At 37.2% G+C, this 24961-nt stretch overlaps 1 protein-coding gene across 3 annotated transcripts in view; it reads left to right on the top strand.

The window, feature by feature from the left end:
* LOC107661237 (PDZ domain-containing protein 2-like) overlaps nucleotides 1–24961 on the top strand; it is a 61555-nt gene that overhangs the window by 24586 nt on the left and 12008 nt on the right. For 2 of the 3 annotated variants that reach the window (XM_016450735.1, XM_016450736.1), the window contains exons 1-13: nucleotides 4836–4912; nucleotides 6036–6525; nucleotides 10602–10747; nucleotides 14187–14319; nucleotides 14617–14787; nucleotides 18924–19023; nucleotides 19332–19480; nucleotides 20215–20334; nucleotides 20588–20702; nucleotides 20864–20937; nucleotides 21133–21349; nucleotides 22513–22630; nucleotides 24123–24255. In XM_016450735.1, the coding sequence (XP_016306221.1) occupies nucleotides 6082–6525; nucleotides 10602–10747; nucleotides 14187–14319; nucleotides 14617–14787; nucleotides 18924–19023; nucleotides 19332–19480; nucleotides 20215–20334; nucleotides 20588–20702; nucleotides 20864–20937; nucleotides 21133–21349; nucleotides 22513–22630; nucleotides 24123–24255 (1920 nt within the window). In that variant the 5' untranslated portion in view covers nucleotides 4836–4912; nucleotides 6036–6081. Of the gene's footprint in view, nucleotides 1–24; nucleotides 515–4835; nucleotides 4913–6035; nucleotides 6526–10601; nucleotides 10748–14186; nucleotides 14320–14616; nucleotides 14788–18923; nucleotides 19024–19331; nucleotides 19481–20214; nucleotides 20335–20587; nucleotides 20703–20863; nucleotides 20938–21132; nucleotides 21350–22512; nucleotides 22631–24122; nucleotides 24256–24961 lie in introns of those variants that run through there. The other variant, XM_016450738.1, reaches the window with a different exon arrangement.

The following is a 24961-nucleotide window of genomic DNA, read 5'->3' as shown; positions in this document are numbered from 1 at the left end:
ATTTTCTTTCTTATTTCTTCACAGTTACTTGGCGGACCAGTGCTGGAATGGAGGCTGCATCTACCTGATCATGCTGCGAAGAATTAAACGCAAGGCTCCTCTCCCTCCATGCAATGGCAGTGGAGGCAAATCTGTGGACGTCTCTAATGAGCACCAGCGCAATGTCTCCTCCGAGCCTGCAGGCAGCCCCACACAGAATGGACAGAACGGCAAACGAACCCGCAAATTTGGTGTAATTTCCCGCTCCTCCTTCACTCGTGACAGCAAAGACAGTAAAGATAGCTGGGACTTTGAGCATGAGAATGGCTACAGCTCCATGGAGGCAGAGGTCACATCCCCAGAGAGCAGCACCCCTCAGGACACACCGACCGATTATAGTCCAGTCATTGGCTCCTCAGTGCTGATATCCAATCACATGAAAGTGGGGAGCACAGCCACCCTACCTAGCCGATTCCACTCACCCCTGTCTGAAAGCTACAAAACAGAGTCAATAAACAGTGAACCTTCCAGCCAGGTAAGAAATATAACAGTAAGAAAACTATTGTTTTAATGTAAGCTGTTGGAACTGGTTATTCAAAAAAGTGCAGAATTGAATTAATGCTTGAATCTACTAGGACTTTAAAAGAATATTATGTAAACATTAAAATATTTAAAATTAGTATATGATATAGAAATGTTTTATGAAAAATAATTATGTATTAATACAATTTCTACATTTTAGATAATAAACATATTAAATTACAAATATATTAAATACATACTTTATTTTAAAAAGCTATATTATATATTATGAAATAGTGTAAATTATAAAACGGTCCACATTATAATGTGTTCTATATTATAAAGCCAAACTGTTTGAAGTCTGTTGTGTCTGCGGAAAAGTTGCACAGATTATGGCATGAAATGTCTCTATTAAAAAGCTAAGCAAATAAACAGAAAAGAGGGCACTTTAAAGTCTTTGGAAACACCCTTAAAGTGCACATATCTGAACATTTGCGCACTCTGCCATTGACTTTGCTTTGAAGTTGAATGAGTGGTTGGTTGATGCTCATGTTGTAATTAGAAGTTTGGACCCCATAGTGCGGCTAACTGCATATGTTTCCGATTTGATTCTTCATCGGGACCGCTAGTGTTCCTTGGAGCATGTAAGTCTTGTGACATTAGACTGAGTGGCTCACTCAAAATAACCATAAGTGTTCTTCTAGATGTATCCATGTGTCAGTGGTTGGAAGAACTGCTTGGAGGGGTCATCCCAAAAAGCTGTATGGGTCTGATTTTGAACCATCACACGGGATTTCAAAAACCGACAAGGTGTGGGTTCCATGAGATTCTGCAAAAAGCCATTTTCGGAAAGCCACATGAGAGGACAACAGACTGAATCCATATGCTTAATTGTATAACTGTGTCCTTAACTAACATTTAAAATTAAATTTTAAAAAGTTCTCCCACACAGATTTAGCAAATACATGCTCTTTGAAGGGCTTGAGGTGGGTTATATTTTTAATAGGGATGCACAATATGGGTACCATATTGGTTTTAGGCTGATTGTTAGATTTTTAAAATGATTATTATTATTGCTTGTTATTGGGTATTACGTAACTTTTTTTGGTTAAAAATTATCCGAAATCAATTAGATTAGACTGTGCAGAAATTGAATACACACTATACTCATAGTCACCAATGCTGATGTTGTTAACATTAATCATTTGAGAATAAAGTATAACAATAATAATAATTTGAACGGTTTGATGTGATATGAGCTAACCGATCTTTAGATTTAATCACCATTGGTAGCGAGATTTATGGTAATGCTTTTTTCCTCAGTTGGTCAGAACAAACGTGGCAGACTTGTTACTTACTTGTTCAGATGGCAATACGGTGAGAATTCTTATTTGGGTCATATTCCAAGACGTAGGCTAGAATCTGTGATTGCGAAGTACAGTAAATATCCACACCGGTGCGGTGACTGACTGCCACACATACTCTTCAGAACATTAGATTCAGCCACGCCGACTCACAACCCACGCAAGCTAGATAATTCCGCACACAGCTGCAATTCCAGGTTTTCAAAAAGAGATGGTGACAAAGAGGCAAAACTTGCGGACTGCAGCTTTAATCTTAAAAATAATTTAATAAAATGTAATTTAATAACACTGTTAAATTTAATCTGTCATGTCTAACATTAATGATGTGCTCCCTCTAAAATACACTTTTCCAATGTAATAAAATACATTTCCTTTACAGTCCTACAGAGATTACCATGCAAGTAATTAGTAGCATTAATGTGTCTGTGCAAGCACTGGGTAGGAGCATGTCAGTGGGAGGATGTGCAAGCTTATTTTGACAGTGACCAGGAAAAGCGTGCGAACGTGAGAAGAGAGGTGGCAGAAGACCATCTCAGTCAGATATCCCGTGTCGGTGATTCATCCTGCCGACAGGCTTTCCTTGAGAACATGCCCCTCTCCTAGACAGATTTCAAAGGAAACGTGAACAAGTGGCAGCATGTTTATAGTTCTGAGGTGTGTGCTAACCCAACTGTCATGTTGGGAAGGAGTCTTAAAGGTGTTTCTGCGCCACAAGAGGCACCAAGCGGAATTGCAAAAATAATGAGCTCTTCTAAGCAGGCTAGAAACCTAGAAGCACCCTCTATCTAGGCTGAATAGTCAGACATACACTACCATTCAAAAGTTTGGGGTCAGTAAGATTCTTTTTATGTTCTTAAAAAAAAAATAAGTCTCTTATGCTAACCAAGGCTGCATTTATTTAATTTAAAAATACAGTAAAACAGTAATATTGTGAAATATTGTTACAATTTAAAAGTACTGTTTTCTGTTTTAATATATTTTAAAGCTGTAATTTATTCCCGTGATGGCAAAGCTGAGCAGCCATTACTCCAGTTTTCAGTGTCACATGATCCTTCAGGTTTAATTTGGTTTTGTTTGTGTATGTTTTTTTTTAGTTTTATTGTATGTTTTAGCCGTGATTCCCATCCACTTACATTATAGGACTGACAGACTGCAACGGTTTGAGTTAAAAATCTTGGTTTGTGTTCTACTGAAGAAACAAAGTCACTTACATCTTGGATGCCCTGGGGGTAAGCAGATAAACATCAAATTTTCATTTTTGGGTGAACTATCCCTTTAAACCCCATGCACAGTCAAAAACAAGTCACTGCCCAACATTTTTTCCTTTTCAAATCTGTTACTGCCGTTATTTCCGTTTCATTGCAACTTCTAATATTCTTAAGAAAACAAACAACTTATCCTCAAATATTTTCACCTTGTTTTTTCTGTTTTGGCACAATGTAATTGCAGTTACGCAGGGTGCAGTTGTTAGGACATGCACACCAATTGTCCACATGTGACATATGTCATCAGTAGCATTGTGAAGGTTTTAAGGGCTACAAGTAAGATAATAGTGTTGCAGCGTGCAATAAGGTTTTTTACGCAGCCGAGACAGACAAAGTGTCATCTATCTGAATCATTTGGAATGCAGTGTAACTTTTCCAGTCTGCCTTGAGATTGGGACTGTCATCAGAATCCAGGAATGCAGATTTGGATTTTGCATGTGGCAAATTTGTGCCAAGATAGATTCAGTTGAGTTATGTTGAGATATTTTCTCCTTTTTCCATTGATTTTCATGTGGGACGATTTTTGTCTCGAGTCCCACAACATTACAAACTTTGTTCTTATCAAAAAGGGAAGCTCACGGAAAACAGATCACGACAGAAATGGGTCAGCCACTTTTCATTATCAGCTAGATGACGGAGGGAAAGAAACACCACAACAACTAGAGGCCCAAAGTCCGTTGTCTCCTATTGAACAAAAATGAGACCACAGCTGCTTTAGCGCTTTAGACAGTGTGTCAAACCAACAAATTCCAGAGATGTGCTTTCTTACCTGAAAACGTCTGAAACTTCCAAGCAAGCACGCTGTCAGAAACGGCATAAAAACTCTGCTTTCTTCTTCAGGGAATTGTGATCTTCATCGACATTTCCTGAACATTCCTCACTTTGTTGTATTTTTAGCGTGCCAGTACTTTCAGTCCTTGCATGTATTAGTTCCAGGAGATCTAATATGACTGCATTTGCATACCTCATTGATCCTGATCTCCAGAGAGAATCAGACCTGAAGCTATCGTGCATGTCGTTTATTTAAAAACAGCTCTTGCTAATCTTGATGATGAATTCATATGATATGTTTGCATGTGCAGGCTCTGTAATCATCTAAACAACAGACTCAGGTGACCTCACTCTGTCATTAGCAGCTGGCCAGAGTGCAGAATGCATCTTTTTGACAGATTATTTGAGCCGAAAGAGGTTGTTATATACATGACTACTACTTTAAGTGAGGTATGTCATGAAACATACATTCTTTAAGAGGTGAATGATAGTAACATATAGTGTACCATGTTATTGTACTGATAACGCTGGATATACTGTATAGATGTCAACAAGCAAAAAAGTTTTTCAGTTTGAGTGTTTTCAGCTTGTTTATTTTCATTTAAAATATGGAATGCAGTTGCTCCAAACAATGGTATAAACATCACTCAATATAAATTGTGATCATCGTAAATAATAATCACAATTACAATTTCAAGGGAATAATCGATTATCATTTTTGTCATAATCATGCAGCCCTAGTATCTCCTCCATTGTCCGGCTTGCTTTTTAGGGGATGTAAGCAAATGCTTTGTTGTGTTACATCAGCACTGTCAGTATGGCTCGTCATTCTCATAGAAAGTCCACTCCCCTATGCTATTGTACGGCTGAAAGCATGGAAAACTAGGGAAACAATTCCCTCAGCCACAGTTAGTTAGGTCTGTGTGCAGCACTGGATGTAGTGTTACCATAATATTGAAGGACACTGTTCATTCATTTGACCCTGGGACCCTGACATCAGTTAAACTCAAGGTGTGTGTGCTCTTTTGACCTAATATAACATTTCTTAAGGCTAGATGGTTGTTCAGCAGTTTGTCTATGTTTTTGTTTGGTCTGCTTTAAAGGGATAGTTCACCCAAAAATGAAGTTATGATTTATTTGCTGTCATGCCATTCCAAACCAGTGCTTACTTTCTTCTGTGGAACACCAAACATTTCACAAAATATCTTCATTTTTCTCTTCCTCATGTTGTTCTAAAACTTGTATGATTTTGTCGAATGATCTAACATAAAACACATAAGGTGCAATATACACTATTGTTCAAAAGAGTCTCACCAAGGCTGTATTTGTTGGATCAAAAATACTGTAAAAACAATAATGTTGTGAAATATTAATATATTAATAAATATGAATGAAAATGTTATAGATTTTAAAATGTAATTTATTGCTGTGACGGCTAAACAGATCCTTCAGAAATCATTCTAATATGCTGATTTGATGCTCAAGAAACGTATTATTATTTTTAACGGTTGTGCTGCTTATTTTTTTAACCATTAAATATCATGCGTGCCCTTCTTAGTATGAGGACTGACAATATGTACCATAAATATATCATAAAAGTGGACCAAGCAACTTGTGTGTTATATTCCAAGTCTTCTGAAGTCATACAATAACTTGATCTGAGAAATAGACCAAAATTTAGGTCGATATTAGCCAAATCATCGAGTCAGTGTTTGACCTCAAGAACCAGATCGGATTTATAAACAAGAATTTGGACTGGTTTTGTGGACTGTGGACTTCTCATGAGCTCTCTTGAATGCACAAAACAGAGCTACAGTGGATATGTTTTTAGGTTTTAACAGCTTTACATTCCAAGTCTTAATTCACTTACATGTAAAAGAGTGGACAAGATACTATTTAAAAATTATTTTTTGGTGTTCCACAGAGAAAATAGGTCACCTGTGTGTGATCTGTAAAAATGCATTTGACTGCAGGGCAGTGTATTTAATGTGATTGTAAATGTTTGATTTGATGGACAGCTCTGTAATCCTTAGTACTGAGGGACAAAACATGTTTATTTTGGTATCAAACCGGTTGACTTTCATTGGGATCGTGTAGTAGCAGTTTGTTCATTTTCTTTCTTATTTCTTCACAGTTACTTGGCGGACCAGTGCTGGAATGGAGGCTGCATCTACCTGATCATGCTGCGAAGAATTAAACGCAAGGCTCCTCTCCCTCCATGCAATGGCAGTGGAGGCAAATCTGTGGACGTCTCTAATGAGCACCAGCGCAATGTCTCCTCCGAGCCTGCAGGCAGCCCCACACAGAATGGACAGAACGGCAAACGAACCCGCAAATTTGGTGTAATTTCCCGCTCCTCCTTCACTCGTGACAGCAAAGACAGTAAAGATAGCTGGGACTTTGAGCATGAGAATGGCTACAGCTCCATGGAGGCAGAGGTCACATCCCCAGAGAGCAGCACCCCTCAGGACACACCGACCGATTATAGTCCAGTCATTGGCTCCTCAGTGCTGATATCCAATCACATGAAAGTGGGGAGCACAGCCACCCTACCTAGCCGATTCCACTCACCCCTGTCTGAAAGCTACAAAACAGAGTCAATAAACAGTGAACCTTCCAGCCAGGTAAGAAATATAACAGTAAGAAAACTATTGTTTTAATGTAAGCTGTTGGAACTGGTTATTCAAAAAAGTGCAGAATTGAATTAATGCTTGAATCTACTAGGACTTTAAAAGAATATTATGTAAACATTAAAATATTTAAAATTAGTATATGATATAGAAATGTTTTATGAAAAATAATTATGTATTAATACAATTTCTACATTTTAGATAATAAACATATTCAATTACAAATATATTAAATACATACTTTATTTTAAAAAGCTATATTATATATTATGAAATAGTGTAAATTATAAAACGGTCCACATTATAATGTGTTCTATATTATAAAGCCAAACTGTTTGAAGTCTGTTGTGTCTGCGGAAAAGTTGCACAGATTATGGCATGAAATGTCTCTATTAAAAAGCTAAGCAAATAAACAGAAAAGAGGGCACTTTAAAGTCTTTGGAAACACCCTTAAAGTGCACATATCTGAACATTTGCGCACTCTGCCATTGACTTTGCTTTGAAGTTGAATGAGTGGTTGGTTGATGCTCATGTTGTAATTAGAAGTTTGGACCCCATAGTGCGGCTAACTGCATATGTTTCCGATTTGATTCTTCATCGGGACCGCTAGTGTTCCTTGGAGCATGTAAGTCTTGTGACATTAGACTGAGTGGCTCACTCAAAATAACCATAAGTGTTCTTCTAGATGTATCCATGTGTCAGTGGTTGGAAGAACTGCTTGGAGGGGTCATCCCAAAAAGCTGTATGGGTCTGATTTTGAACCATCACACGGGATTTCAAAAACCGACAAGGTGTGGGTTCCATGAGATTCTGCAAAAAGCCATTTTCGGAAAGCCACATGAGAGGACAACAGACTGAATCCATATGCTTAATTGTATAACTGTGTCCTTAACTAACATTTAAAATTAAATTTTAAAAAGTTCTCCCACACAGATTTAGCAAATACATGCTCTTTGAAGGGCTTGAGGTGGGTTATATTTTTAATAGGGATGCACAATATGGGTACCATATTGGTTTTAGGCTGATTGTTAGATTTTTAAAATGATTATTATTATTGCTTGTTATTGGGTATTACGTAACTTTTTTTGGTTAAAAATTATCCGAAATCAATTAGATTAGACTGTGCAGAAATTGAATACACACTATACTCATAGTCACCAATGCTGATGTTGTTAACATTAATCATTTGAGAATAAAGTATAACAATAATAATAATTTGAACGGTTTGATGTGATATGAGCTAACCGATCTTTAGATTTAATCACCATTGGTAGCGAGATTTATGGTAATGCTTTTTTCCTCAGTTGGTCAGAACAAACGTGGCAGACTTGTTACTTACTTGTTCAGATGGCAATACGGTGAGAATTCTTATTTGGGTCATATTCCAAGACGTAGGCTAGAATCTGTGATTGCGAAGTACAGTAAATATCCACACCGGTGCGGTGACTGACTGCCACACATACTCTTCAGAACATTAGATTCAGCCACGCCGACTCACAACCCACGCAAGCTAGATAATTCCGCACACAGCTGCAATTCCAGGTTTTCAAAAAGAGATGGTGACAAAGAGGCAAAACTTGCGGACTGCAGCTTTAATCTTAAAAATAATTTAATAAAATGTAATTTAATAACACTGTTAAATTTAATCTGTCATGTCTAACATTAATGATGTGCTCCCTCTAAAATACACTTTTCCAATGTAATAAAATACATTTCCTTTACAGTCCTACAGAGATTACCATGCAAGTAATTAGTAGCATTAATGTGTCTGTGCAAGCACTGGGTAGGAGCATGTCAGTGGGAGGATGTGCAAGCTTATTTTGACAGTGACCAGGAAAAGCGTGCGAACGTGAGAAGAGAGGTGGCAGAAGACCATCTCAGTCAGATATCCCGTGTCGGTGATTCATCCTGCCGACAGGCTTTCCTTGAGAACATGCCCCTCTCCTAGACAGATTTCAAAGGAAACGTGAACAAGTGGCAGCATGTTTATAGTTCTGAGGTGTGTGCTAACCCAACTGTCATGTTGGGAAGGAGTCTTAAAGGTGTTTCTGCGCCACAAGAGGCACCAAGCGGAATTGCAAAAATAATGAGCTCTTCTAAGCAGGCTAGAAACCTAGAAGCACCCTCTATCTAGGCTGAATAGTCAGACATACACTACCATTCAAAAGTTTGGGGTCAGTAAGATTCTTTTTATGTTCTTAAAAAAAAAATAAGTCTCTTATGCTAACCAAGGCTGCATTTATTTAATTTAAAAATACAGTAAAACAGTAATATTGTGAAATATTGTTACAATTTAAAAGTACTGTTTTCTGTTTTAATATATTTTAAAGCTGTAATTTATTCCCGTGATGGCAAAGCTGAGCAGCCATTACTCCAGTTTTCAGTGTCACATGATCCTTCAGAAATCATTCTAATATGCTGATTTGGTGCTTATGTTTCATATTATCAATGTTGAAATTAATGTGCTGCTTAATATGTTGGTGAAAACCTTGACAACTTTTTTTCCACGACACTTTGTTGGATCAAAAGTTGAAAAGATCAATAGTAAAGACTTCTACACTGTTACAAAAAAAATCTGTCACATTTAATCAATTTAATGCATTCTTATTGAATAAAAGTAATAATTTCTTTAAAAAAAACTTCTTTAAATCTTTTATACAATAGAATATTTAGCTAATACCTAAAAAGTAATTGTGGCAAGTCTGTAAAGAATACCAGTGTTTTTTTTTCTTCCACCATGTTAACATCTTGCCAGTGTTTATTTGTGTTTCAGTATGTTTTGGCTTCTAATGTTAGCCATTTTTAACATTGAAAAAACCCAATATTTCCTTTAACTCTGTGCATACAGACACTAAAACAGAGCTTTGAATGACAACATGGTAACAAAATGAAAGGTAATGTAAGATCAAATTAGTATGACAAGAGAATAATTGTTTGGAATATTGTTTAAAAATATATTTTAGGCTAATTTCATTACACGTCTTTGAAATGGTTTTTGAAAATTCATGGGCTTCTGTGTAAGTGTTACTGTTAGAAAAGCTTTGATGTCAGGCACAATAGCTATAAATGGCTCGCTGGCTGAAATGAATTCATGCATTCAAACACTGCCTTTCGAGTAAGGCTACAGTAGTCCTGCAGTGCTACCAAAGTCACTTTACATTTTTACAGGTGATGAAAGCACTGTCCTCTTGGATTCATTGTTTGCATAATTAATTGCTATTTGTTTTTCTCAAATAATTTTATAGTAAACTGTGATTTGTGCCTTGTCTTGGTATTTAAAATATTTAATGACTTTATTAAATCACTTTTTATATTGCATAAGTTCATTTTGATGTAAAGGCTGACGGAAAAAAACGCACACTGAATGTCATGGCATTATTATATGTTATGGACTTTTTAAGTTCAGTAAGGAAGATGTTTGTTTTTCCTACAACTGGAGTTGAGAATCAGGATCACTTCCATTTAACCTCATTTTATGAAGCTGTTGGTTATTTTGTTGTCAGTTATTCATTCAAAGGCAGAGAGTAATAACATCTTTTATTTATTGTTAAAAGCTATTTAGCCATCATAATAGACAAAAAAAATCACAAAAAGCTCACCTCATTTTGCTTTTTTTCAGTTAATGCCACAGCAGACAGGAAGAAAGAACAAACTGCACAAGTAAACATATTACACTTCAGATCCAAAACATTTGACTTAAAATGTCATCTGAATTCATATTTGAGAGTAAATTTCATATTTTATCGAAGGACAAGAGCATTAATGAACAGTAATGGCAGTGAACATATTAAGACTGATGACGTGCAGCTCAGAGAGTGAAAGAAGTGGCTGTTGAATCTGTCAGAAACAGGTGCTCCTAAAGTTTTCCTCCTGTTCACCTCCTGTTCAGAGATGATCAGTAGTTATTTTTGCAAGAAATGCAGCATAAAATAGGAAGCATTTTGAGAACTGTAATGTAAGTTTAACCACAAAACAGCTGCTGCAGGGCTTGCGGTTTATTTAGTGTTATATAATGAAGAACATTCCTGATTGTTGCACCATACGGATAAATATCCCCCTGTTCTCTACAGCCCCGTGAGGGCAGCCGGATCTGGAAGATGCACGTGGTGAAGGGTCAGGATGGACTGGGTATCCAGATCACAGGCGGTCGAGGGTCCAAGCGCTCTCCTCACGGTATCATCGTGGCCCACGTGGAGGAGGGAGGAGCTGCACAGAGGTAAACTGATTTCATTTGCAAAAGTTTTCATTTGCTGCCGTGACAACAGTAGGTGCTGTGGTGACCCTGCTCAATCAGCATCTCATGCATATGCGAGTGTCGGGAAGTCTTGAGTGCCCTCCACGTCCACGATACTCATTAATCTTCAAAGCCATTGTGACACCCTCACATACAATGCACACAAAATAGTCACGCTGCCATATATATGATTATGACCAGTTCATGAGGTATCAGAAGTTTATTATTATATGAATTATTATATGTTTTTAATAACTATGATGGCATAGGTAATCTAAGGCCCTGTCCACACGAACAGCTTTTTCTACGCGGTTTGGCCATTCGTCCACACGCAGACGCAGCACCAGTTCACTGAAACCGAACATTTTTGAAAACGCCTGCCAGGATGAAGATTTTCAAAAACTCCGGTTGCAGTGTTATCGTGTAGACAGGAGTTTTTGGCTTGTGACGTCGAAGCCTGAGCTGTTATCTCCACCTACTGGAGACTTTTTCAGGCTTCTGATTGGCCAACATGGATTTACGGTTGAGATTATATCGCCACCTGTTGGTTTGGCATGCTCTTGACAGTGCTTCATAGCATGCATTTGCATTTTCATGTGGACAGAGATTTTTTTAAAAACGGAAGAAGGAAAAACCCCGTTTATAAAAATACCTGTGTACGTGTAGATGTAAAAACGAGCAAAATGAGCATGTATAATTAAATATTCACTATTTACTGACACTGATCAATTATAAAGTAAATAGTATCATATTAGTAATTATGGTAATTTAACAGTGTTTGTGAATATTGAATATTTAATTGAACTGTTTACATTATTTTATTTGTATTTGGGATGCACAATATATCATAAAATATATATACAACATATCATAAAATAAACATGCATTACATGCAAAGCACTGATATGAAGTACAGATGAACAATGTAATTTTTAATACATATAGACAAAAAAAAATATTGTCATATCATGACCCAGATATCAATGAAATATCATATCCCCGGCTTCCTGGTGATTTCCACATCTAGTGATCTGCAGTACCGTGGTATGTAAGCAAATTGCTGTCATTTTGCAAAGCTAGACAGAGTCAGCATGTGATTCTAACGTGAAATATTCCTTCACTTATACAAACATTGTATAAGGAATAACAATTTTTTTTTTTTTAATACTGTAGAAATCTTTTCTTCCTCATTCACGTGTTTCTCCCTTCAAACTCTGTTTTAAGCTGCAAGACATTGAAGAATTTGCTGACTTGCTTCCCTTTGTGATTCATTAATGCACACTTTGACAAAGTTTGGAGGAAGCACAACAACCTGATGGTGATAATAAGCCAAAAGCTGAAATGAACCCTCGTTGCCTCGAAGAATGTGAATTACTCCCCCTAGGTGATGTGTTAAGTTAAATAGATGTGTTCAGGGAAATTAGGCCCTTGTGGCTTTGCCTCGGGACCCAAAAAAATTAACTGATTTCAGATATACAAATTCATGAGATGTTGCACATCTGTTGGAAAATACATACGCAGCTCCCCCACATCGCCTACAGTCAGAGCGGGCTATATTTGGGTTGACTAGGGTTTATTGTTATAATTGAGCTGTACAACATTTTCTCCCTCACAGTTTTAATGGGGGGCCATTTCTGAGAAACCTGTAGACATTAATCATGCATATTGGTCGAACTGGCTGCTTTCCAAATCTTTCTTTCTAGTGTGGAGCAAGAGGTGGCCTGGTGGTCAGATCAGGGCCATCAATACAGCATGATGTGGGTAGTTATGAAGTTTCCTGCTCTTATAAAATGTCTGACACTGAGATAACCTCAGATTCCTTCGTCTGTGACTGAAGCCCTGAGGATTTTGACCAGTGAGAGGCTTTACGATTTTGAATCTTTCTCTCTTCACTGCACACTGTTCATCGTAATGAAGCTTCACTTGAGTGGTCAGGCTGGAACGATCCAAACTGCAGGACATTTGGAAATGGAAGAATGTAGCAGAGACAGAGACGTCTTTGTGGGATATTATGCCTAAATTCTTTTTCTTGATAAAAGCATGATGAAACTAGTCTCCTTTTGCTCTGAACTCAGTGGTTATTGCATAATTTGCACCTTCTAGATGAATAAATAGTTCAAATTAATGTGGATGATCCAGAATTAATTTTAGACAATTTTGAAGCTCCAAAAGTAGATAATTCCTTCTCTTGGCACATGACAGATGGTCATCAAGGACATCAAATATAAAAATAGTTTGGAATATGTGCTGTGTTCTCTCAGTTCAGATACATTTTGTCATTAATTACGGGTTCAATCGCAAAGCGCTGACACCCTATTGTAATTGTAAGGATTTTTATAATTTTTCTGCCGTAAAACTGATTGTGCAGACCAAACTAGAGCTCAATTTGGGGAGAGACTGGCAAAGACTCACACCAATCGGCCAATAGGGGGCGCTACAGCGATGAAAAAACGCAAAATCGCTCATAACTTGTCATAGAGTCGTGTCTTATATCATTGGAATCCTTGGCTCTAGACAAACAAAATGGTTATCTCTGATTTCATTTCTGGTATGTAAAAAAAACCTACTTTTGCAAACTAGTCCTAGGTTTTTTGCTCAATCTAAAAAAAAAACAAACAAAAAAAACACCTGCAGTACAATTCTCGGGACTCTTTATGTTAAATAATTATCAAAAAAAGTTGAACTTTTGCATTTGGACAGCTATAACAGGGTCATTTAAAAATATGGGTGTGGCCAAATATACCAAAAAAGCCTATAAATCCTAAACGAAAATTCAAAACTTAATGAAACTAGGTGAGCACATGTGAATAATGGTTTTAAACAAGCATGCAAAGTTTCATTGAGATCGGACCATAGGTGGCACTATAACAGTTGAAAGTTTCAAAAACAATATTTCTATGGTAAATGACCTCAGATTGCAAAAAATGTCCAGATATTCACATACACTAGATCTTTATATCATATGATAGATCTCCTCATTCTGAACAACTTTGCCTCTAGGGCCACTGCTGTCAATCAATTTGTTCATTAAATTCTTGAGATTATGTAATAAACCTACTTTTGCGAACTAGTCCTAGGATTTTTGCTCAACATCAATAAAACCAGTGCAGTACAATTCTTTGGACTCTCAAGGTCAATAATTATTTAAAAAAAAAAAAGTTGACCCTTTGCATTTGGACTGGTATAACAGCGTCATTTAAAATCATGATCTTGAGTTAGTGTACCCAAAAGCCTATAAATGCTTAAAGTAAACTCAAAACTTCACAAAACTGTGCAAACTCATTCATCATGTGATTCTATTATAAAAACATTATAAAATCTGTATTATAACATTACACATCACATTTTATCAAAGTGTACCACTTTATTTCTACTGAGATGGGGATGACCTGATCATGCTTTGGATGTTTTTTGATTTCAGAGATGGCCGACTGAAGGCAGGTGACGAGTTACTGATGATAAGCGGTCACTCCTTGGTTGGACTCTCACACCAGGAGGCTGTAGCTGTCCTGCGCTCCACTGCTGGACTTGTGCAGCTGGTAGTGGCCAGCAGGGTGAGTTTGAATTCATAAGCAAATCAACCTCATATTATATCAATAATTGTGTCATTGCACTGGGAAGCATCTTCATGCTCGAATGATGAGCAGTTCTTGATGTGGTCCTTGTATAAAGTGTGTCAGCCATTCAAGCACATTAAATGTCATAAGCAGATGTTGTAGCAGCTAAAAAATTGAACAGTGAAGCACTGATGGCCTCGCCGCTCGGCTTTCTGAGATAAAGTTAAAAATACTCACAGGCTCAACGACGGCACACAACATGCTTTCTCCAGCTGCTCTTCCTTCCTTTCCCAGGATGAATCCGAAGTGGACTTCCACAAGTACCCGTCCACCAGCTTGCCCGACCTAGTGAGCACGTGCTCTGGTCCGGACGCCTCTCCCTCCCCTGGAGAGGAGAAGGAGAACATGGAGCCGGATGTGGAGGACGTGAGGGCCAGCAGCCTTTCACTGCCCACCCAGGAATTGGTACGTACGTTTGCCGCCTATCTGCCTGATTATCTGCCGCTTTCATCTGGTGCTGCCTCAGCTGCCCTCAGATCGAGCTAGAATAGACGGTTTTCTGTTTTTGGTAGTGTTTATGATTAAAAGTTCGCTTTTATAATCATAATCTGTTTGTTAGGGTGAGTATGTGTTGTTGTCTTCCCTTAAACTTTCACTGGCACCTCTTTGAGGTGTTTGATAAAAAGCAAACATACTTCAATGGTTTGTCTGATAAGAACAAGACTTTCCTGATATTTTTCAGCAAAATCTAAATACCTGCAGCATGTTGTGATTTAAAATACAGCATTTTCTTTTAAGGACAGCACAGTTGCTTTATCTGTTTGCCTCTTTTCATCTGTGTGCCAGGGCCCCATTTATGTTCTTATGGTTTTATTTGTTGTTTTGGCAGAAAAATATTAGTGCCACTGTTTACTAAGCAACCATTGGCTCAGCATTTGTTCATTTCATCACAGATAACAAATTATTCATTTGCTCTGCGCAAGCAGGCATGCATCAAATCAATAATGCCGCACAGCGTTAATGTTTAATCTTACAAAATGAGACATTGCACTGGTTTGGTGATCAGTAATGACAACATGGCTAATGCCGGCCATTATCTGAATCAATGCCACACTGACAGGACCACACAACTCAACGTGTTAGGATTAAACTCTTGCATACAGTGAGAGAGCAGCACCCATGATGCTTTACTTGAGATGTTCTGTAGTGCAGAGTAAAGTGGGTCATTCCCCACCGCCCCCCACTGTCTATAATGCGAACACGTTCTTGCTTTCAGGAGAAAAAAAAAATGGAAAAGAGCCACCGTCCTGCCTGCTGTCTAATTATATTATTAGCATTCCATGGCTCCTGCTGATCGTAGCTGTGAATTTGGGGAAGTAAATATTGGGGTTGTCTCACTGTACAGCAGGAAACTTTTGACAGATGTTATTTTGTGATCCTCTAGTCCTTATCAATCATTTACTCATAGTGACACTGTTCAAGCTTAAAAATATTAAACAAGACAGTAAAAGATACTGTACCATATATAGTTCCTTTTATATATAGCACTGAATGTAGATGACTGGATGGGTAGATGGATAGGAAAGAAAAAAAGGTACAAAAGCTGTTACTGGAGGGGGCACCTTAGTACCTTATTTATTGGTGCATATTAGTTCCTAACGGTAAATATTGGTACTTTTTGAAAGGGTACCGCCATTGACAGATTTTTATACCTTTTTATCTGAGAGTGTAGATAGATGAATAGGTAGGTAGACGGGTGGGGGGGCTAGGTGGTTGGTGGATGGATGTATAGATTTGGCATTGGAATGTGATTTTTTTTTTTATGCTCAAAAATCAGGGCAGGAACATGCTAGTCAAATGAGAGGTTTCAGCTTTTTATTAAAAATAAAACAGAAGTTCTGAGATCTTATTCATTTACTTTTCCTGTTGTTTTAGGTTTTTGTTGTGGTATTGATTCAGTATTGGTATTGTGATATTTTAATCAGGTATCATATTGAAGACATAATTTTGGTATCGTGACAACGCTACTTTCTGTTTAGTTACTCTTTACAGGGATCGCATTGTACATTTTTGAATTTTAAAATTCTTATGAACATTATGAAAGAAGTGAAGTTATTATGACAATAATATATAATAAAATATAATAAAATAAAATAAACTTCTCATCTTTTGCAGTTTTGTGCTGGAACTCAGCAACATTTTTTGTATGGCTTTCGTAGCTCTTGGTTGCAGTATGCTAGAATCACGGTCCATCAGCTAATAATCTCTTCCCCTTAGTATGGTCTGCTTTAAAATATTTCACCAGCTAGAAATGGCTTTTTCTGAGTGCAGTCTCTATAAAACAGATTTTTTAAATTCCTTGTCCAGTGATCATGAATGACTGGAAAAGGTGAAGTCATGGAAATTCATTGGTCTGAAAGTGTGAGAACCCTATCATTAAGTTATTAAGCAGAAAATGAAATGGAGAGTGTAATTGGGCTAATAATTTTTTCAGTTTGCCATATTTTTGCTTTCCCCTTTCACTCTTCCATTCCAAATCATCTGTCCAAAATGTTCTTACACTCCCTTTCAGCACCCTGCCACAGCAGAAGAGGGCGGTGAGCAGTTGCTATTATGTGGGCGTCCAGTGCTGACAGTGTTGGGTGTGTCTCCATATCTGTTCTGAAGTGTCAGGCTCAGGGGTTTTGATGAGACAAAGGGAGGGAGGGAAAAACATGGCAGCACATTTTCAAAAAATAGGGAAGGGGAGGATCTGGAAGAAGGACGCAGCTGTGACTGTCACGATGAGTCCTGTGAGGCACGTAGGTATGGGGTTTAAGGAATAGCGTAGCATAGCTTGTTCATGCAGGAGACAGATCTCATTTCTGACAACGGAGGGAAGGGCTTCCTGTCTGCGTGCCTGAAAAGAGAGCAGTGAATCTTCCCTTACATGTTGCTGTTTGAACTTGTTTCAGGATGCATGAGCTGTGCGATAAACCAAAGCTCATTCTCAAAGCTTAGGCGGTTAGAAGGGGAAAACACTGTGGTATTTTTTTTTCACAGCAGCCAAGGAAGAGCAGTATTAATGTGGTGCAATGAAGCAGGTTTTCTGACTTCAAAATGCCATTGGAAATTATTACAAATATAAATCCACTACTTCCATTGCCACACACAATACACATTTAAAGAAACCTTAAATCAACTTAATATCAATCAGTGTTATGCAGGATTTTTCCAGGTCAAAGTGTTCTATGGTAGCTTACTTACAAAGACATCCACATATGTAAAGTTGACTACATAATTGCAGTTAATTAACATAATGATTTGCATTTTATGTTTATAGTTATTAGTGATCATTTAAGCATGTGGAACCTTTTAAATTTGGCCCAGAATTTTCTACTTGAAAGTGCTGTGACAAGTCAAGCAAATTTTAACACCTTATTTAGCACATTTAGTGGTTACCATATAAAATCAGTGATCATGAGATAGACACAATTATCATAAAAAAAAAGTTTATTTGAAAGTTTATGGATGGTAAGATTTTTAAATGTTTTTTCAAAAAGTATCTTATGCTCACCAAGGCCGCATTTATTCGATTAAAAATACAGTAAAACACTAATAGTAAAATATTATTACAATATAAAATAATTATTTTCATATATTTTAAAATGTAATTTATTCCTGTGATGGCAAAGCTGAATTTTCAGCAGCCATTACTTCAATCTGCAGTGTCACATGATCCTTCAGAAATCATTCCAGTATGCTGATTTTGTACTCAGGAAACCTTTCTTATAATTATTAATGTTGAAAACAGTTATGCTGATTTTTCGAGATTCGTAACATTTTACAGTAAATGGTTTTAAAAAAGGCATCCTTGCTGAATAAATGTATTAAAGGGATAGTTCACCCAAAAATGAAAATTACCCCATGATTTACTTATCCTCAAACTATCCTAAGTGTATATTACTTTCTTCCAGAATGTGGAAAAATCACTACCCACTGCCATTATAAAGCTTGAAAGAGCCAGGACATTTTTTAACATAACTACGATTGTATTCGTCTGAAAGAAGAAAGTCATATACACTTAGGATGGCTTGAGGATGAGTACATCATGGGGTAATTTTCATTTTTGGGTGAACTATCCCTTTAATTTTTTTTTTCTAGCAAATTGTACTGACTTAAATTAGTTTTTATATTAAACTTTGAAGAAACTAAAAGCAAAAATCTTACTTAGCAGAACTAACTTCAATAGATTGTATACTAATATAATTTAATATGTATTGAAATTAGTTTTGTAAAGCTATATAATTTAGAATACAAACATTTAATTGTTAAATAATAGGGCCTAAAGCACATGACACATTTCCATTCCACACCTCTATGAAATCTCCAAGAAAACATTGGCTTTCATTTACACGTGAGATTTGATCTCCCTGTGTGAAAATATGAAAGCGTTCACCAGCATGAGTGTGCAACATTCCCTATAGTCCTGCACAGTGAAGGGAAGTGTCACAGGAAACATTTGCTTTCTCCAGTGTTTCTCATTTCGAGCCAGTCTGATGTTTTCTGCCTCTCTCTGTTCAAGGCATGTTCCCTAAATCCCTCTGCCTCCTGTCTTCCAGTTTACAGATCTTGACAGACTAGAGGAATGTGGCAGGATTGAGGGTCCCAAGGGATGTTCCCGAAGCCCCACACCAATGAAGTTCCGCAGCAGATCCCAAGGTCGAACATGTCCGGTTGTGTCAAGTCACAACACTGCTGAGCATGAAAATTTTGTAATTAGATTAAGCTGTATTATGGCCAAGAGTGGATCCACCAATTCTAATTTCTTTATGATAGATTCTTGCAAAAGATCAGAGTGTACTGAAGTTGTTTACTTCGTTTATTTATTTATTTTTTGATTATGCTTGTTAATCAGCAGAGACATTAAGACACATGGAGATCAGTTTCTCCCGCTGTGAATATAAATGACTGAATTAAGTGTGTGTTTACATTTCAAGTTCATGTCTTGATGGTGTCATTATGATCAGGTGGAGGAAGCCGTCTGGAGTCTGTTGGTGAAGACGATGAGCTTATCGTAGAAAATGGTGATACAGGAAGTGACGTTGCAGAAAAGCCAGCACGAGGAGGACGCAAACACTCCCTCCCTCAGCAGCTGGATACAGTTGGGATCCGACAGGTTGCTGCAGCATTCAGCTCATTCCTTTTCATTTTAACCTTATTCGGTATAACTTGATGCCTGGTTCCAGTTCCTTCTGTTGCAATGGCCCAAAACAAGAATTATTTACCCAGACTTGGCTTTTCCTATGTTTCCCTTAACTGTGCCAATTACAGTGCTCGTCAAAAGTTAATTGAAAGATGTTTGAAATTAGTTTAATCCTTACCTCAGACCTTCACTTTTTGTCATATTTAAAGTATAAGCCTTTGCACAAGCAAGGCATAAAGTACAGTCATTTTTGCTAAAATATACCCTAAAAGACTGTAAATATATAATTTTGTATATTTAATTGTTTTATTATGTGAGGGAAAAAAAACAATATAGGAAATCAGTTTCCAGGGGCAACTGTCAAATAAACAGGTTAGCATCGTTATTTAATAAAATATTTTACCACAGAATGCTTCTATTGACCAATCAAAATCAAGCATTCCAGATTCTATGATAAGCCTAAATATAGTGTATTATGTGTAATATAATAGTCTCAATTTGTTTGCTTTTTCTTCACAATAACATTAGCACAATAGCATTTACATTTTCTTGCTCTCAGCTGTTGCTTTTAAAGTGACTTACAAATGAAGAAAAACATTTACAAAGCATTTCAAATGTATGAAACCTCAGTTAATCACAATAAAAAAAAGAATGCTTATTTTATTAACTCATTGTTTATTCATAAGCTCTTTTATCATCCTCTTCAGGAATATCAAATTGTGAAGAAATCAGCTCGTTCCCTGAGCACTGTTCAAGTGGAATCTCCATGGCGACTGGCACAGCCATCCATAATCTCCAACATTGTCCTGATGAAAGGACAGGGCAAGGTGAGGGAGGCCCTGCACCCATGACAATACATGCTGTCACCATGAGGATTCACATATATAGCATTTTGGATAAAAAACTGCTTTGATCTTGTTGGTTTTTATTTATTTTGGGGTGATTCACTCTCTGATTCATATTGTAATGTAAGGGATATAGAAGTGGGCAATGAAACCTCTATATCTGTATACCAGATACATCACCACTTGCACTATTGTAAATTTAGGCTCATAGTGATGTGTCCTTGAATGTGTCTAGGGTCTCAGCTTCAGCATTGTCGGTGGGCAGGATTCAGCCCGGGGGAGGATGGGTATATTCGTCAAGACAATTTTCCCCAACGGAGCAGCTGCAGCAGACGGGAGGCTGAAAGAAGGTAGATGGACAATCTTGATTATGATACAGTAGTTCTAATGTACTTGTAAGAGTTGTCATCAAAGCAGTTGGACCTCAACCACATGGCATGAGGATTTTCATTGTCTTTGGCTTTCATCCTGAGCTTTTTCTCTGGTGAATGTTTCTTTTTGCACCTTTCAGGTGATGAGATATTGGAGGTGAATGGAGAGTCTCTCCAAGGCCTCACACACCAGCAGGCCATTCAGACTTTCAAGGTAAACTGCTCAGTCACCCGCAGAAACACCTGCAGTGGTGCATAAAACCTCAGAAAAGAATTACCTCTGGACTGTTAATCTCAGGCCTATTTTGTTGAATTATTTTTAACGTTACTGGAAGAAAATAAATTCCTAAGAATTCGTAGGTGTTAGTCCCATTCAGCATCTAATGGACAACGTTTTTCTCCTTTTCAGCAACTGAAGAAGGGAGTAGTTACCCTAACAGTACGGACCCGTCTGAGAAGCCCAAGTCTTACACCCTGTCCCACGCCCACCCTGCTCAGCAGATCCAGCTCTCCAAACTCAAATGCCAGTGGTGGGACTCCAGTCCCTCCTAGCTTTGAAGATGGGGACTCTCGTAAGGGGCCTGGTCCCAAAGATCGAATTATCATGGAGGTTACACTGAACAAAGGTACAATCATGGCATTTTGATAAAACAAACACAGTGAGTTCAGAGAGGTACACTAACATTTTAAAAGTTTGGTCTCAGTAAGTGTTTTTTTTTTATTAATACTTAATACTTTTTAATTTAATTAATAAATTTATACTTTTTTCAGCAAGGACACATTAAATTGATCAAAACTGACAGTAAAGACACTTATGATGTTACAGAAGATTTTTATTTCAAAGGCTGCTCTTTTGATCTGTGTATTCATCAAAGAATCCTGGAGAAAATACTGTTCACTGTTTTAAATTACATTTTAAAATATATTATATTATTCTATTCTATTATAAAAATATATTATTCTAAATTGTAATAATATTTCTCAATATTACTTTTTTTTTGCTGTAATTTTCAATGCAAATCAATGCAGCCATGGTGAGCATTAGAGACGTCTTTCAAAACCATAAGAAATTCTTACTGACCCTAAACTTTTGAACAGTAGTGTATACAAAATTAACAGCTGTACCACCACAGTAATAGTTTTGCTTATTCATGTGTACCGTGTTTGCTTTTTGTAAATTGTACTTTTACATTTCATTGTTCTGGGAAGAAAACAGTCTTGAGAATTAAACATTAGGCCTGTATTAATTTAATAATCAGCTTAAGTTATTGCAACACTCCTTTCCATTTGAAATTGGCTCATGATATTTTTTACTCCAAGGAAATGGGCTTTAAAGTTATTTTTATTAGCATAGACACACACCTGTGTGTCAGGATGAATGTGTGTTTAAGTTTTGGGTTCATTATGTTTCCAAATAAACCATCCTGCCAAAATGAAAACTGTTATTCTTGGATCGTCATGCTAATATATAGACCCTCCCAAGTGCCGTTCTCATTATTTGAGTTGGGTTAACTTCTTCAGTTCAGGGACACCACATACTTCTTTGACATGAAGGTTATTATTGCAGTATGCTTATTTAAATTACAAATATGTAAGTCTTTTAAATCAAAGACTCTAGGCTTGATTTCCCTTAGGTTCAGTGGGAAATTTCACCTCAGCAGTTGTTGTATCTATCTAATAATGAACCATTAAAACTTTCCCTCCTGTTATGACAGAATATTTAAAATCCCTTTAACCAGATAAATAGAAGAAATAAGACTCAGCAGTGCTGTTTTTGTGTGTGTTTCAGAGCCAGGTGTGGGGCTGGGTATCGGTGCCTGTTGTCTAACACTGGAAAACAGTACTCCTGGGATCTACATCCACAGCTTGGCGCCAGGATCTGTTGCAAAAATGGATAGCAGGCTCAGGTAGACTTTTGGTTATATAGTGGTCATGTGCATCCCACGCAGATTCACATGTCTCATATACAGTTGCTGAGTGGTAAATTAAAATTCAATATTTCTTATTCAAGTTTCAGTTTGTCAGTGTTTAACAGTGGTTAATCAGTAGAAAAAATGGCTCAAAGCAAATTTGCCTTTTTAGTTTAGGTGCACTTCTAAGAAAATAAAACATTATTGCATGTTTCTGAGAAAAAGAAAAAAAAAACAAAAAAACAAAATGACAATAAATTTCTAAGAAAAACAAATATTTCATGTAGTTAAGAGTGGATCGTGCTGGTTTGTCCGACTTGGCAGACACTGGACCCCTTTGAGCAATCATCTTAAATTCTTCACTTACAGTTAATAAAGGAAGGGAGTGGCAGGAATAAGACCCCACTAGGGAGAACAATCGCATAGATCTTAATTTTCCCTGCAGAGCCCACAATGTGTCTGTCCACGTGTTTGCAGCAGATGATTTCTTTCTAATGTATAAAACATCCAGTAAACCTCGTTTGTTCTTCGTTGTTTGCATGTTTGTTTGTGATTTGCTAGAGTTTGTGTGTAGTCGCTCCTTTTTAGATGAAACACCTCACAGACCGAAAAAGAATGTGCGGTAAGAGCCAGAAACCCATGAATGGGGTCTTTATGGCAGGAGATTGAGGTCCTGAATGTTGGATCTAGTTGTGAAAGTGGTTGCAGCTGTCTGAAGAGAAAGATAAGCCTATAATACACTTTCAGACATGTCTCTTTTCTTTTTTTTTTTTTACAACAAATGCAGTTGGGTTGACACTTAAAATACCCTTGGACCGCATACATCAACGGTAATCCCCATTATCATATATGATATATATTATACTCTATCGTTCACTGGTCTAGAACCTAAATATATTTTGGATGTGCTTATTGAATATAAACCTAATAAATCTCTTAAATCATTAGGATTGAGTCGGCTAAAAATATGTAAGGTTCACTCCAAACATGGCGAGACAGCGTTAAGTTATTATGCCTCCCACAGCTGGAACCAGCTTCCAGAAAATATCAGATGTCCTGCAGCGTTATCAACATTTAAGTCCAGGCTGAAAGCATGAATGTTAAATTTGCCAATTTACACTATCATTCAAAAGTTTCTGGTTGGTAAGATTTTGTAATGTTTTGAAAAGAAATCTCTTATTCTCACAAAGGTTGTATACAGTAAAAAAACAGTAATATTGTGAAATATTGTTACAATTTTAAATTACTTTTTGTATTTTGTTATATTTTAAAATGTAATTTATCCATGTGATGGCAAAGCTGAAGTTTCAGCATCATTACTCCAGTCTTCAGTGTCACATGATTATTCAGAAATCATTCTAATATGCTGATTTGCTGCTCAAGAAACATTTCTTGCCTTTATTTTGAATGTGGAAAACAGTTAATTTTTTTAGTGTTCAGTTTTGATCAAATCCTTGATTATATTGACTTGTGTGTATGTGTGTATCAGTCGAGGAGACCAGCTCCTGGAGGTGGATTCTGTGAGCCTGAGACACGCAGCGTTGAGTGAAGCCTATGCTATCCTGAGTGAATGTGGACCCGGCCCAGTCAGCCTCATCATCAGCCGACATCCAAACCCCAAAGTAAGAGCCAAACATGTGGAGCCCCACCTTGGTATCTTATCGATGGCCTCAGTATAGAAATTAACGAATTTACAAACTATCATCTCATTAACAACAGAATCTATGGTAGTTAATAGATTAATTCAGAGGGTGCAACTTTTTTTGGTTTATTGCTCCATGAAAATAAAATATTTAAAATATTTTAATGTCCATAGAAATATTAATAATGTAAATGCCCCCTAGTTTTAGAACCTGGTTTAATTTGTGAATAAATAAACCCCAAACACCAGTGTGGTGATGTGGTCACACACTCCTTCAGTCACAAGGGTCTCTTCCTCTGCCAGACCTTGGTGCAAGTGAAAATCAGAAGCACCATCCACCTGTTAATTTGTAGTTTGCTAATAGCATGAATCATTGAAGTTCAACAAAAAAGTAGACAACATTCCTCTCCCCCTTCTGCTAGAGCAGCCTGGTTTCCATCCACCTAATGAATCAAGATGTAGAGAAATGTGCGCTGGGGTGGGGTGCAGCGGGAGATTTTTGTGGTGAGAATATGCTGACTGTTCACTCAGCCTGATAAATGAGAGCCAGTGCTAATGTGCCGTGAGCAGAGCTGCGTTAGGACTAGCTTAACACTTACCATGTGACAGAAGGTCAGAAGCCTTTATCAAAGGGTCATTAATTGCTTAAATCAGCACCTGACATATAATTTTCTAGATTTTATATA

The sequence above is a fragment of the Sinocyclocheilus anshuiensis genome, unplaced genomic scaffold (assembly GCF_001515605.1).
Source record: "Sinocyclocheilus anshuiensis isolate Anshui unplaced genomic scaffold, SAMN03320099.WGS_v1.1 scaffold1365, whole genome shotgun sequence".
Taxonomy (NCBI): Eukaryota; Metazoa; Chordata; class Actinopteri; order Cypriniformes; family Cyprinidae; genus Sinocyclocheilus; species Sinocyclocheilus anshuiensis.
The sequence above is the reverse complement of the archived record's forward strand: the minus strand, read 5'-3'. Positions and strand labels throughout refer to the sequence as shown.